The sequence below is a fragment of the Oncorhynchus tshawytscha genome, linkage group LG10 (assembly GCF_018296145.1).
Source record: "Oncorhynchus tshawytscha isolate Ot180627B linkage group LG10, Otsh_v2.0, whole genome shotgun sequence".
NCBI classification, from domain to species: Eukaryota; Metazoa; Chordata; class Actinopteri; order Salmoniformes; family Salmonidae; genus Oncorhynchus; species Oncorhynchus tshawytscha.
In genome coordinates, this window is record NC_056438.1 from 70,217,811 (window position 1) to 70,232,950 (window position 15,140).

At 41.9% G+C, this 15,140-nt stretch overlaps 1 protein-coding gene across 2 annotated transcripts in view; it reads left to right on the forward strand.

Moving 5' to 3' along the window:
* The window catches only part of LOC112259643 (CUGBP Elav-like family member 5), a 71,373-nt gene extending 60,107 nt beyond the window's left edge, over positions 1–11,266 (forward strand). The window contains exons 5-12 of one of the 2 annotated variants that reach the window (XM_042328959.1): positions 180–259; positions 338–487; positions 867–1,014; positions 6,512–6,742; positions 7,583–7,672; positions 8,134–8,277; positions 8,377–8,519; positions 8,764–11,266. In XM_042328959.1, coding sequence (XP_042184893.1) covers positions 180–259; positions 338–487; positions 867–1,014; positions 6,512–6,742; positions 7,583–7,672; positions 8,134–8,277; positions 8,377–8,504 — 971 coding nt within the window. In that variant the 3' untranslated portion in view covers positions 8,505–8,519; positions 8,764–11,266. The remainder of the gene's footprint in view (positions 1–179; positions 260–337; positions 488–866; positions 1,015–6,511; positions 6,743–7,582; positions 7,673–8,133; positions 8,278–8,376; positions 8,520–8,763) is intronic. The other variant, XM_042328960.1, reaches the window with a different exon arrangement.
* The last annotated feature ends 3,874 nt before the right edge of the window (positions 11,267–15,140 follow it).

Genomic DNA, 15,140 nt, shown 5'->3' on the forward strand with positions numbered 1-15,140 from the left:
CTCTCTCTCTCTCTCTCCCATTCCCTCCCTCTCTCTCTTTTGCTCCCTCTCTCCTCTCTCTCTCTCCCATTCTCTCTCTCACTCCCTCCCGCTCTCTCTTTTGCTCCCTCTCTCCTCTCCTCTCTCTCCTCTCTTTCCTCTCCCCTCTCTCTCCTCTGTCTTTCTCTCTCTCTCTCTAGGTTGTGCGTTTGTGAAGTTCTCTACTCACTCTGAAGCTCAGTCTGCCATCAGCTCCCTGCATGGGAGTCAGACGATGCCTGTGAGTATAACACACACACACTCATATACACACACACACACACACACCACTAATCCATGTTATTTCTCTCCCCTCTAGGGAGCGTCATCCAGCCTGGTGGTGAAGTTTGCAGACACAGACAAGGAGAGAACCCTACGGCGCATGCAGCAGATGGCTGGACAGTTTGGCATGTTTAACCCCTCTGTCTCTCTACCCACGTTCACTAGCTACAGCAGCTACACACATGCCGTAAGCACACACACGCACACACGCACATGTGCAGACACTCACACACACGCACTCACTCACACATCAACACACTCACACATACACACACACACTCACACACACACGCACTCACACGTACACGCACTCACACATACATGCACACACGCACTCACACATACAAGCACTCACACATACATGCACACACACACGCACATGTGCAGACACTCACACATACATGCACACACACACGCACATGTGCAGACAATCAGACACGCACGCACACACACACACACACAATTTGGTATCTGTTGCTCTGACAGACCGATGCCTCACTGACAGGTTTCTCTCATCCCATCTCTCTCCTTTCTTTCTTCCCCTCTCCGTCTCCTCCCCTCATCAGTTGATGCAGCAGCAGCAGGCTGCGGTGATGGCCGTGTCTCAGGGGGGCTACCTGGCCCCCAGCCTCTCCTTCCCCTCCGCCCAGCTCCACCAGGTGGGGGCGCTAACCATGAATGGCCTGCCGCCCAACCCCCTCAACTCCGTGTCAGGTCAGTCACATAGGATAATTCAGCAACATTCATGATGAGTAGAGTTGGAGACCTGAAAATATGTGTTATCCCCCAGGGCTATTGCCTAAAGCTTTAACTCTGTGGGCTAACATAGTTTGGAGGTGCTCAGATGACCTGTGTTCAATACCTGGTCAGTTACATAGGGGTCTTGTAAACTGTGTGGTATCAGATATCACTACGCGGTCCTGAGATCTATCGCTGTCTGACTGAGGGTCGTGTTACAATTCACCATTGATCCAACAGAATCAGAAGAGTGTAACTCTGCACTGGATACACACTATAGGCAGCCTGACTTCGTATTCTCATTTAGCTTAATGAACGACCAACTTATGATCAATTCATTGCTCTAGAGAGAGTGTACACAACTGGTTTCTAGGTCTAAATCACTCTGGAAACCAGCAGACATGACCAAACTATACCAGGAAAATATATTTATTGTGATATAACCTATTCTACTCTGGTCTTCACAGTCTACACTGAGCTAAATAGGAGTCCTGTTTTATAGATCTGCTAAATTCATATTACTGTGGGGTAATCTATGTGGTCCATTAAAGTGTTTAATGTTTTATAGGCCATTAATGAACATATACTGTACACCTTCCAGCACCTATATCTCTGTATCATTTATTCTATCATCCTCTATCTCTGTATCATTTATTCTATCATCCTCTTTCTCTGTATCACTTATTCTATCATCCTCTTTCTCTGTATCACTGTATTCTATCATCCTCTTTCTCTGTATCACTGTATTCTATCATCCTCTTTCTCTGTATCACTTTATTCTATCATCCTCTTTCTCTGTATCATTTATTCTATCATCCTCTTTCTCTGTTTCATTTATTCTATCATCCTCTTTCTCTGTTTCACTTTATTCTATCATCCTCTTTCTCTGTATCACTGTATTCTATCATCCTCTTTCTCTGTATCACTTTATTCTATCATCCTCTTTCTCTGTATCATTTATTCTATCATCCTCTATCTCTGTATCATTTATTCTATCATCCTCTTTCTCTGTTTCATTTATTCTATCATCCTCTTTCTCTGTTTCATTTATTCTATCATCCTCTTTCTCTGTATCCCTTTATTCTATCATCCTCTAGCTCTGTATCACTGTATTCTATCATCCTCTAGCTCTGTATCACTGTATTCTATCATCCTCTTTCTCTGTTTCATTTATTCTATCATCCTCTAGCTCTGTATCACTTTGTTCTATCATCCTCTCGCCTTGTATCATTCTCTCTGTATCACTCTCTATCTCTGTAGATCTGTGTCGCTTTCTATCATTCTCTCTCTCTGTATTGCTTTCTATCTCTTTGTCTCTATCATTCTCTCTGTATCACTCTCTATCTCTGTATCTATCATCCTCCATCTCTGTATCGCTTTTTATCATTCTCTCTCTCTCTCTCTCTCTCTCTCTCTGTATCTATCATCCTCCATCTCTGTATCGCTTTCTATCATTCTCTCTCTCTCTCTCTCTCTCTATCTCTGTATCTATCATCCTCCATCTCTGTATCACTTTATCATTCTCTCATCCTCTTTCTCTCTCTCACTGTATTCTATCATCCTCCATCTCTGTATCCTTTTCTATCATCCTCTCTCTCTCTCTCTCTCTCTTTCTCTTATCTATCATCCTCCATCTCTGTATCGCTTTCTATCATTCTCTCTCTCTCTCTGTATCTATCATCCTCCATCTCTGTATCCTTTCTTCATTCTATCATCCTCTCTCTCTCTCTTTCTCTGTATCTATCATCCTCCATCTCTGTATCACTTATCTATCATTCTCTCTTCTCTGTTTCATTTATCTATCATCCTCCATCTCTGTATCACTTTCTATCATTCTCTCTCTCTCTCTCTCTCTCTCTGTATCTATCATCCTCCATCTCTGTATCTGTGTCTTTCTATCATTCTCTCTCTCTCTCTGCTCTCTTTCTCTGTGTCTATCATCCTCCATCTCTGTATCTTTCTATCATTCTCTCTCTCTCTCTCTCTCTGTATCTATCATCCTCCATCTCTGTATCGCTTTCTCATCATTCTCTCTCTCTCTCTTTCTCTGTATCTATCATCCTCCATCTCTGTATCGCTTTCTATCATTCTCTCTCTCTCTCTCTCTTCTCTGTATCTATCATCCTCCATCTCTGTATCGCTTTCTATCATTCTCTCTCTCTCTCTCTCTCTGTATCTATCATCCTCCATCTCTGTATCGCTTTCTATCATTCTCTCTCTCTCTCTCTGTATCTATCATCCTCCATCTCTGTATCGCTTTCTATCATTCTCTCTCTCTCTCTGTATCTATCATCCTCCATCTCTGTATCGCTTTCTATCATTCTCTCTCTCTCTCTCTCTCTGTATCTATCATCCTCCATCTCTGTATCGCTTTCTATCATTCTCTCTCTCTCTCTGTATCTATCATCCTCCATCTCTGTATCGCTTTCTATCATTCTCTCTCTCTCTCTCTCTCTATCTCCTCCATCTCTGTATCGCTTTCTATCATTCTCTCTCTCTCTCTGTATCTATCATCCTCCATCTCTGTATCGCTTTCTATCATTCTCTTTCTCTCTCTGTATCTATCATCCTCCATCTCTGTATCGCTTTCTATCATTCTCTTTCTCTCTCTGTATCTATCATCCTCCATCTCTGTATCGCTTTCTATCATTCTCTCTCTCGCTCTCTGTATCTATCATCCTCCATCTCTGTATCGCTTTCTATCATTCTCTCTCTCGCTCTGTATCTATCATCCTCCATCTCTGTATCGCTTTCTATCATTCTCTCTCTCTCTCTCTCTCTCTCTCTCTGTATCGCTTTCTATCATTCTCTCTCATCTCTCTCTCTCTCTCTCTCTGTATCGCTTTCTATCATTCTCTCTGTATCTCTCTCTCTGTATCTATCATCCTCCATCTCTGTATCGCTTTCTATCATTCTCTCTGTATCTCTCTCTCTGTATCTATCATCCTCCATCTCTGTATTGCTTTCTATCATTCTCTCTCTCTGTATTGCTTTCTATCTCTTTGTCTCTGTCTGTCTCTGTCTGTCTTTCTCTCTGTCTTTCTCTCTGTCTCTGTCTTTTCTTCTCTCTTACACACACGCATGGATGCACACACACACACATACACATACACATACACACACATACACACACAATCACACACACCACTAAAGGCTATCTGATCACAAATACAGTATTTGGGATTCCTACCCAGTACACACAAAATCATGCAAATAGGAGAAGGCCTTATGTCCCTCCCGAGGATGTATCAGTTTAGTGCAGACAAACATCCAGCCCATTTCACTGTGGGACAAAATCTTTGCTACTGCCTCAGTGAGTTGCATGTCATTGCATGGATATGCTGACATTACGGAGTGATTTCATCACCTTGTGAGCTTTGAGAAGCCTGCTGTTAACGTCACACACACTTGTACACATTCTCACACACACACACACACACACACACACACACACACACACACACACACACATAAATAAATACACTGAGTGTAAAAAACATTAGGAACACCTTCCTAATATTGAGTCGCATACCGTTTTGCCCTCAGAACAGCCTCAATTCGTCGGGACATGGACTCTACAAGGTGCCGTTGCCGTTCCAACAGGGATGCTGGCCCATGTTGACTCCAATGCTTCCCACAGTTGTGTCAAGTTCGCTCAAATTTGGACTCATCAGACCAAAGGACAGATTTCCACCAGTCTAATGTCCATTGCTCATGTTTCTTGTCCCAAGCAAGTCTCTTGTTCTTATTGGTGTCCTTTAGTGGTGGTTTCTTTGCAGCAATTCAACCATGAAGGTCTGATTTACGCTGAACAGTTGATGTTGAGATGTGTCTGTCATTTGAACACTGTGAAGCATTTATTTGGGCTGCAATCTGAGGCTGGTAACTCTAATGAACGTATCCTCTGCAGCAGAGGTAAGTCTGGGTCAGAGGTAAGTTTGGGTCAGAGGTAAGTTTGGGTCAGAGGTAAGTTTGGGTCAGAGGTAAGTTTGGGTCAGAGGTAAGTTTGGGTCAGAGGTAAGTTTGGGTCAGAGGTAAGTTTGGGTCAGAGGTAAGTTTGGGTCAGAGGTAAGTTTGGGTCAGAGGTAAGTTTGGGTCAGAGGTAAGTTTGGGTCAGAGGTAAGTTTGGGTCAGAGGTAAGTTTGGGTCAGAGGTAAGTTTGGGTCAGAGGTAAGTTTGGGTCAGAGGTAGGGTCAGAGGTAAGTTTGGGTCAGAGGTAAGTTTGGGTCAGAGGTAAGTTTGGGTCAGAGGTAAGTCTGGGTCAGAACGCAATCATAGTTTCACAAACAATACAGTTCTCCTCCAACCGCTTTGTACAAAATATTACAGGTGTGTTGGTCCGATCTAGTCACAGTTTATCTGTTGCGTACTGTTCAGTCCTGTTGAATACTGACTGCGTACAGTCCTTTCCTGTGGCGGTCCTCATGAGAGTCAGTTTCGTCATAGCGCTTGATGGTATTTGCGACTGCACTTCAAGAAATGTTAAAGGTTATTGACATTTTCCGTATTGACTGACCTTCATGTCTTAAAGTAATGATGGACTCTTTGCTTATTTGACCTGTTCTTGCCATAATATGGACTTGGTCTTTTACCAAATAGGGCTATCTTCTGTATACCACCCCTACCTTGTCACAACACAACTGATTGGCTCAAAGACATTAAGAAGGAAATAAATTCCACAAATTAACTTTTAACAAGGCACACCGGTTAATTGAAATGCATTCCAGGTGACTACCTTGGGAAGCTGGTTGAGAGAATGCCAACAGTGTGCAAAGCTGTCATCAAGGCAAAGGGTGGCTGCTTTGAAGAATCTCATAAAATATATTTAGATTTGTTTAATACTTTTGTGGTTACTACATGATTCCATGTGTTATTTCATAGTTTTCATGTCTTCGCTACTAGTCTACAATATAGAAAATAGTAAAAATAAGAAAAACCCTTGAATGAGTATTTATGTCCAAACTTTTGACTGGTACTGTACTACCATACCCCGTTCAAAGGCACGTCAATCTTTTGTCTTGCTCTTTCACAATCCATGTCTCAATTTTCTCAAAGCTTAAAAATCCTTATTTAACCTTTCTCCTCCCCTTCCTCTACACTGATTGAAGTGGATTTAACAAGTGACATCAATAAGGGATCATATCTTTCACCTGGATTCACCTGGTCAGTCTATTTCATGGAAAGAGCAGGTGTTCTTAATGTGTTGTATACTCAGTGTACATGAGACTAACACACGCACACTCGCCCACCGTTCTCTCTATCTCTCCATTCTATCTACCTCCTCTCTCTCAAATTTTCTCTCATAGACATTGACTCCAATCTATGTCTGGTGTAGTTATGATTTCTGTCTCGGTGTAGTGAGGATTTCTGTCTCGGTGTAGTGATCATTTCTGTCTCGGTGTAGTGATCATTTCTGTCTCGGTGTAGTGAGGATTTCTGTCTCGGTGTAGTGATGATTTCTGTCTCGGTGTAGTGAGTTTGTATTTCCCCACTGCAGGTCTGAGCTCCCCTCCGTCCACCATGCCGTCCTCCCTGCCCAGTCTGGTGACCCCCATGATGAACGGGTATACGGGCCTCGCCCCCCAGGCTAACATGCACCCTCTGGAGACCCTCTACACCAACGGCCTGCCCCCCTACTCCACCCAGAGCCCCACTGCTGCAGACACACTGCAACAAACCTTTACTGGGGTGCAGCAATACACAGGTGCAGTCCACTACACATCTCTGTTCTCAAATCCTGATCTTGATACATCCAGGTCTTCACCAGAGTCTGAATGTGACTCCTAAAGGACTAACTCAATCCCCACGCTCTCTCTTTTCTTTTTCACTTCATCCCTCTTACTGCCTATCTATCTATCTATCTATCTATCTATCTATCTATCTATCTATCTATCTATCTATCTATCTATCTATCTATCTATCTATCTATCTATCTATCTATCTATCTATCTATCTATCTATCTATCTATCTATCTATCTATCTATCTATCTATCTATCTATCTATCTATCTATCTATCTATCTATCTATCTCTCTCTCTCTCTCTCCTTTTTTTTCTCTCTCCTCTTTGTCCTCTCTCTCTCTTCTGTCTTTCTTTCTCTGTCTTGCTCTTTCTCTGTCTTTCCTGTCTCTCTCTCTCTCTCTCCCTTTTTCTCTCCCTTTTTCTCTCTCCTCTTTGTCCTCTCTCTCTCTTTCTGTCTCTATCTCTGTCTTGCACTTTCTCTGTCTCTCTACTCTTTCTCTCCTCTCTTTCTCTCTCTCTCCTCTTTGTCCTTTCTTTCTCTCTCTTTCTCTCTCTGTCTCTCTGCTCTGCTCTCTCTCTCTTTCTCTGTCTTTCCTGTCTCTCTCTCTCTCTCTCTCTAACTCTCTGCTCTGCTCTCCTCTCTCTCTCTGTCTCTCTGCTCTGCTCTGCTCTCCTCTCTCCCTCTCTCTCTTTCTCTCTGTCTTTCCTCTGTCTCTCTTTCTCTCTCCCTCTCTCTCTGTCGCTCTGCTCTCCTCTCTCTCTCCCTCTTTTCTTCCTCCCCTCCTCCCTTTCCTCTCTGTAGCCATCTACCCAGCGACTACACTGACGCCTGTAGGTCAGTCTCTGGCACAGCACCCTCAGGTCATTGGCCAACAACAGAGGGAAGGTGAGGGTGAGTAACTATATTTACTAATTATTCATCATCATCATTATCAACAACATCATGAGTATCAAGTTTCAAAGCTTATTTGTCACATGCACAAGATACAGCAGGTGTAAAACAGTACAGTGAAATGTTAACTTACAGGCTCTTTCCCGACGTATTCACTATCACTGTGAGAGGAAATCATTTAAAGTACTAATACAAAGTACTAATATAATGTATTACTATATAGTACTAATATAAGGTACTAATATAATGTACTAATTTGAAGTAAGAAGACAAGAAGAACCAACAAAAAAAAAGATATGTACAGGATCAGTGCCAGTTCCATAATTACAATGTGCAGCAACCTTAGTGGTGATCATGATGATTTTGTGTGTTAAAAATATACTGTACAATCATGATACTAGGGTGAGTGCCTCTAACAGTGTGTGTGTGTGTGTGTGTGTCCATGCACGTGTGTGTTCCAGGACCAGAGGGATGTAACCTGTTCATCTACCACCTGCCCCAGGAGTTTGGGGATAACGAGCTGATGCAGATGTTCCTGCCTTTCGGCAATGTCATCTCCTCCAAGGTATTCATGGACAGAGCCACCAATCAGAGCAAGTGTTTTGGTGAGTGACAAATATTTCTAACCAAACACAACCAGCGCCTAGGTGATTGACGCTACCACCAACCATTCAGAGCATCTGTCTGTGTCTGTATGTATGCAGGCTTTGTGAGCTTTGATAACCCGGGCAGTGCCCAGGCTGCCATCCAGGCCATGAATGGTTTCCAGATCGGCATGAAGAGACTAAAGGTGCAGCTGAAACGTCCCAAAGACGCCAGCCGTCCCTACTGACACCCCCCAGCAAAGGTAAAAACCTGTGTCTACTATTATAGATAATATAATGAAGTTATTAGTATTTTTATCAATGCTGTTTCACCCTGATTTTAGTTGTCTATGTTGATCAAAAACTGTAAAACAAAGTTACACTTCACACTAGTGTCCCGAGTCAGATTCTAGCGCTTCTCTTTCCCTCTCTCCCAATCCCTCTCTCTCTCTCTCTCTCCCTCTCTCAATCCCTCTCTTCCTCTCTCTTCCTCTCACCCCCCCATAGGTTTAAACAGAAGTATGGAGGACGTCTTTGATGGAATAAGACATTTCGTGAAGGAACAAACTCAAAAGTAATTATGTTTTTAAAACAATGGAAAATAGACTTCATATGGGAGTTGGGAAGAGATATGCTTTCATCTTCAAACATATCTGACTGGGAGAGGACAGGACTCGCAGCTCTGCAGCAGTGAAAGTTTGGTATTACAGACAGAGAGCAATGGGATAGAACAAGACTTTCAAAACAAATATTTTTGTTGTTTTTTGTTGATACAAACAGAAACAACTTTGAACCGCATCTTTGGAGACTTGGTAGTGAAGAAGAACACCACAAGCAGACTAACAAGCAATGCTAAAAAGGATATGGATTTCTGATAGACTCAAAAAGCATAGTAAACAAGAGACTTCAGGTTTTTCCTACCATGTAATGAACGAATCAGGGTTCAAACTTGATCTGAGGATGCCCAGTATATCTGGGAAGAGATTATTTACATTTGTCTTTCTTTCTTTCTCTCTCTCTCTTTCTCTCTCTCCTCTTTATCCTTTCTCTGTGAGTCCCAAGCTTGCAACTTTCTCAAGTTTCCATAGCAACCAAGCAAACTGCACCCCCTTGGGATCGGAGGACCAAATGTTTTTCTCTTTCTCTTTAATAGTCATGTACAAAATACTAACAATCATAATACAATAACAGTATACTGCTTAGTTTAGTGCAAACTAACATTCAAAAATAATTGAAATGCAGTATTCTACTGTAGTTGAATACATAACAGTGACAGAAAGGTTCTTTAGGTCAGCATTGGATAATTCACCATCAGTGTACAGCTGACTACTAAGCAGTATGTAAATGTGAAATTGGATCATGTAGCAGTCAGTTGGAGAGGTTAGTGAGGGAGAATGTTGCCACAAGCTCTTTCTGAGGGCTGGAATAGATCATGGAGCAGTTGTTTTGATGAAAACCACCTCTTATCATCTGTTTACTGGTACACTTCATCTTTGGGCACTCAGTTTGATCCTTGAACTATTTGAGTTCTGTCTCCCTCTGTGCAGCAACCACTCTGTTCTATTCAAAGATGCCCATAGGTACAGATCTAGGATCAGCTCACTTTACCTGAATATTAACCTTTAAGCTGGAATCCGTTGTGGTGAAACTGCCCTCGTCCGTTTGCAATATTACAACAACAAACACATTACTTCAAACAATGAACTAACTGTTTGAATGATGAACTGTTTTTCCCCTCTGACATCATTACATGCACTATTCTGCCTATAGAGCAAAGACCATTGGATCACATTTCGCTTCAGAAGCTAACTGCAGGTCTCGGGTCAGGGGTTAAAAAAATGATGTTAGGAGTGCCACATGGAGTAGAATGACTAATACTATACTTTCATGTATAGTGTAATGTTATTGGAGTATATCTAATACATAAAGTATAAATCCATAGAAACTGTTCATAGGAACTGATCTTAGGTCAGCGTTCTGGTTTAGGTGCTTAATGGTTTAAGTTAGGATTTGGGGAGGGACAGCTGATCCAAGATCTGTGTCCACTTTGTTTAGCCAGTAGACTTCATGCATCGGGTTCTTCCTGGTCAGGTCACATTCTCATGAAAAACTCCTCCCCCTTACAGTAGCACAGAAACACTAGTATGGCACAAGTTAGAAGTTGTTTATTGCACAAGCTATTTTATCATTGTATAACAGGGGTGTCAAACTCATTTTGCGATGGGGCCACATTCAGTCTTCAATGAGATCCGGAGGGCCGCAGTGAAAATTGCTTATATTTCACCGGCGTCTAAATGTTCAATAAATTGTCCTCTATCCATCGTTTGTTGAATTTGCGTTGCTCCCTGACTGTCTAGCAGTCATTTGGGTGATTATTAGCTCGCTGGACAAAGTATATTGAGTTTGTTTTCCTACACACAAAAAAACAAAAACAATATTATTTTTAACTCAAACCACCCACAAGCCAGATTGGACCCCCTCGTGGGCCAGATCCCCCCGCAGGCCGTATGTTTGACATCCCTGGACTACACAAACTCGGGAAAAGCAGGTCTGGTTAAATCTGGACAGTAAACTGTCAGGGAAGGTGTCATCAACAGCAGCACAGAGTGATGCAGAGTTAGAGTAGAAAGCCGTTCGATCCAATTGAGTCTGACACCGTCCGACAACCATTAGAGTTTAGCAGGTGTCTGCTTGCATTTGGGTGAATGTTTTATTTAGTTTGGAGAGACAGAGAGCGCAGACACTACTTTATTGGGAGAAAACATGAAATTGGCTTTTAAAGGGCTATAGAAGGTCCAATTGTGAGAACTAGTCATTCATTGTGCTGTGTAGGACAGGTTGGGAACATTGTCACAGTACCTCCCTCAGGGAACACTAGATACCAACAGAGGAACATTTAAAAAAACACTCTAGAATGCACCGGTGACGATTCCAAGAGACACTAAAATGCACCAGTGACAATTCCAAGAGACACTAAAATGCAGTAGTGACAATTCCAAGAGACACTCTAGAATGCAGTGGTGACAATTCCAAGAGACACTCTAGAATGCACCGGTGACAATTCCAAGAGACACTCTAGAATGCAGTGGTGACAATTCCAAGAGACACTCTAGAATGCAGTGGTGACAATTCCAAGAGACACTCTAGAATGCAGTGGTGACAATTCCAAGAGACACTCTAGAATGCAGTGGTGACAATTCCAAGAGACACTCTAGAATGCAGTGGTGACAATTCCAAGAGACACTAAAATGCAGTGGTGACAATTCCAAGAGACACTCTAGAATGCAGTGGTGACAATTCCAAGAGACACTCTAGAATGCAGTGGTGACAATTCCAAGAGACACTCTAGAATGCACCGGTGACAATTCCAAGAGACACTCTAGAATGCAGTGGTGACAATTCCAAGAGACACTAAAATGCACCAGTGACAATTCCAAGAGACACTCTAGAATGCAGTGGTGACAATTCCAAGAGACACTCTAGAATGCAGTGGTGACAATTCCAAGAGACACTCTAGAATGCAGTGGTGACAATTCCAAGAGACACTCTAGAATGCAGTGGTGACAATTCCAAGAGACACACTAAAATGCACCAGTGACAATTCCAAGAGACACTAAAATGCAGTGGTGACAATTCCAAGAGACACTAAAATGCACCAGTGACAATTCCAAGAGACACTAAAATGCAGTGGTGACAATTCCAAGAGACACTCTAGAATGCAGTGGTGACAATTCCAAGAGACACTAAAATGCACCAGTGACAATTCCAAGAGACACTAAAATGCAGTGGTGACAATTCCAAGAGACACTCTAGAATGCAGTGGTGACAATTCCAAGAGACACTAAAATGCACCAGTGACAATTCCAAGAGACACTCTAGAATGCAGTGGTGACAATTCCAAGAGACACTAAAATGCACCAGTGACAATTCCAAGAGACACTAAAATGCAGTGGTGACAATTCCAAGAGACACTCTAGAATGCAGTGGTGACAATTCCAAGAGACACTCTAGAATGCAGTGGTGGTGACAATTCCAATCTAAAATGCACCAGTCCAAGAGACACTAAAATGCACCAGTGACAATTCCAAGAGACACTAAAATGCAGTGGTGACAATTCCAAGAGACACTCTAGAATGCAGTGGTGACAATTCCAAGAGACACTAAAATGCACCAGTGACAATTCCAAGAGACACTAAAATGCAGTGGTGACAATTCCAAGAGACACTCTAAATGCAGTGGTGACAATTCCAAGAGACACTCTAGAATGCAGTGGTGACAATTCCAAGAGACACTCTAGAATGCAGTGGTGACAATTCAAGAGACACTCTAGAATGCAGTGGTGACAATTCCAAGAGACACTCTAGAATGCACCGGTGACAATTCCAAGAGACACTCTAGAATGCAGTGGTGACAATTCCAAGAGACACTCTAGAATGCAGTGGTGACAATTCCAAGAGACACTCTAGAATGCACCGGTGACAATTCCAAGAGACACTCTAGAATGCACCGGTGACAATTCCAAGAGACACTCTAGAATGCACTGGTGACAATTCCAAGAGACACTCTAGAATGCAGTGGTGACAATTCCAAGAGACACTCTAGAATGCAGTGGTGACAATTCCAAGAGACACTCTAGAATGCAGTGGGTGAGGGAGGTGGTGTTTTCTCTCGTTTTCTTTCATTTTTGAACATCATCACATCTTCAAGAATGAACCATATTTTCACTAACTCCAAGGGAATGTTACTGCCTATTTTGCTTACAGACAATTCCTGACCCAATATACCCTGAGAGATACACAGAATAGCACGTTTCACAGAACAGTCCTAATGGTACACTGAACATGGCTACTGCTCCAAATATCACTGACTATTGCTGTGAGTTGGAATGTCCCCTCCACTTCTATCCTATATGGTGAGCACTGTCTGTCAATCATGCTGTGAGGCTGGACATAAGGACCAACATAGAATTAATTTGTTTGTCATCTTGTAATAGCAGAAGATACTATCAATCATATCATAAGTGAAGTTGCCAAATAATGTTTAATCTATCTATGAATTCTAATATGTAAATGTGATTATCTTGTAACATTCCAGGCCAGTTGGCAGCTGAGAGATAAATATGAAGTAGCTATTTTAGTTTGATCGATATTAGTTTATTCACTGTGCACAGAATCATAAACCAACTGGACATATGGGTATACCAATGAAAATGTATATTCAAGATGTGTATTATACATTGATTTATTTTCATGGGTTTTAATCATTGTCAAGATATAGCTTACTTCTTATTAGCTGCCAGCCTTGTATTCTCTTGTATCCGCGTGTAGTTTCCTCACAGAGATGTATTCAAAGGAAGAAACGCGACGTTTTGTTTAGAGTCAAAGGTCAACTCCATTTCAATCGCTTGTCAGTCGAACTGGACAATACAATTTCTCTATGGGACAGAAGTTCAATTCCTGTATTGACTGTTAAGACAACACTGTCAGCTTTAATGATGCATGCCTCTGTGAAAGGTTTACTGACCAGCAGCCTCTCAACACTGTCAGCAGCGTAGTAATATAATTATTAGTGAGGGGGAGCAGTCAAATTGCTTTGGTCTGAGGGTCAAAAACCCTTCTAGGAATTATATTTTTATGGTAAGCAGAGCTTAGCCTGCAACTGATGCAGGAAGAAAGTCAGTCTTGATGTTTGATCCTGAGGTAATAGCAGTAGTCCTAGTTGCACTAAGAGACAAGCAGTGCACTACAGTGACTTGACAGGTTTTTTGACCTTTGCTCATCCAATAAATATAAAGCAGTATCCTGAAGGCTAAATGCTATTATTGCCAAGAAGATGGTTGGAAATCTATGTGTATATTTCCATGTTTTATTCAGGTTCTGGGGTTATATGCTTTTTGGGGGTTGGGGTATATAAAGATAGTTTACTGTGCTTTTTCTATATGCATTTATTAACTACTACCTGAATGAAGCCATGTTACTTTCAATCAAATGACTACATGTATACTTAGCATTCCTACTGCACTACCTCTATAAGGTGATGTGTATATAAAAAAAACAAGACTTCTATTTTCATTTGATGATTTTTAGTTTGTGTGTTTACTGCCAAAATCCACCTACATCCATCCTTACTGCTCAACTGGAGGCTTGGGGATTTGGACGATGAGGTGACTTGGATAATGGGAGGGGGGGTGTCATGCCATTCTAATGAATGAGACTGTATGTATCTGTACTGTGTTTTGAATGCCATGGGAAAGGAGAATATAGCTTGATGTAAATAAGGAAATCTGTTTAATTCCATAATAGTCAGCACACAAATCTTTTCAGGTAATGGGGCGGTGGCTGGGGGATTGATAGAGAGGGGTAGGGGTGATAGTGGAGATAGTGGTGGTGGCTGGGGGATTGATAGAGAGGGGTAGGGGTGATAGTGGAGATAGTGGTGGTGGCTGGGGGATTGATAGAGAGGGGTAGGGGTGATAGTGGAGATAGTGATGGTGGCTGGGGTTGGCATTTGAAGATTGTCTTACTTCAGCAGTTTCTTAGCACAATATACAAAATGTATAGATGATTAAGAGATAGGGATTAGGAGAGTTGTGGGTAATGCCGAGGGGAGAAGAAGGGGACATGATGATGTCTTTGAAACCACAGCTCTCTTATACTGCTCATGTCTCTCCTATACTTGCCGCTTTGACAATTATAATGTTCATACGCTTTAATTTATTTGCTTATTTATTAGGTCATATTTATTACTTTTCCTTGTATTTATTATTTTTATTCCCTGTTTTTCTTCAGATATGAATGATACAGAATGCTTACTGGGGCTTTTTCTCTCTGTACTTTTTCAATTTTACAATAAAATATTCTAATAGTACCGTAACATCTCAAAAT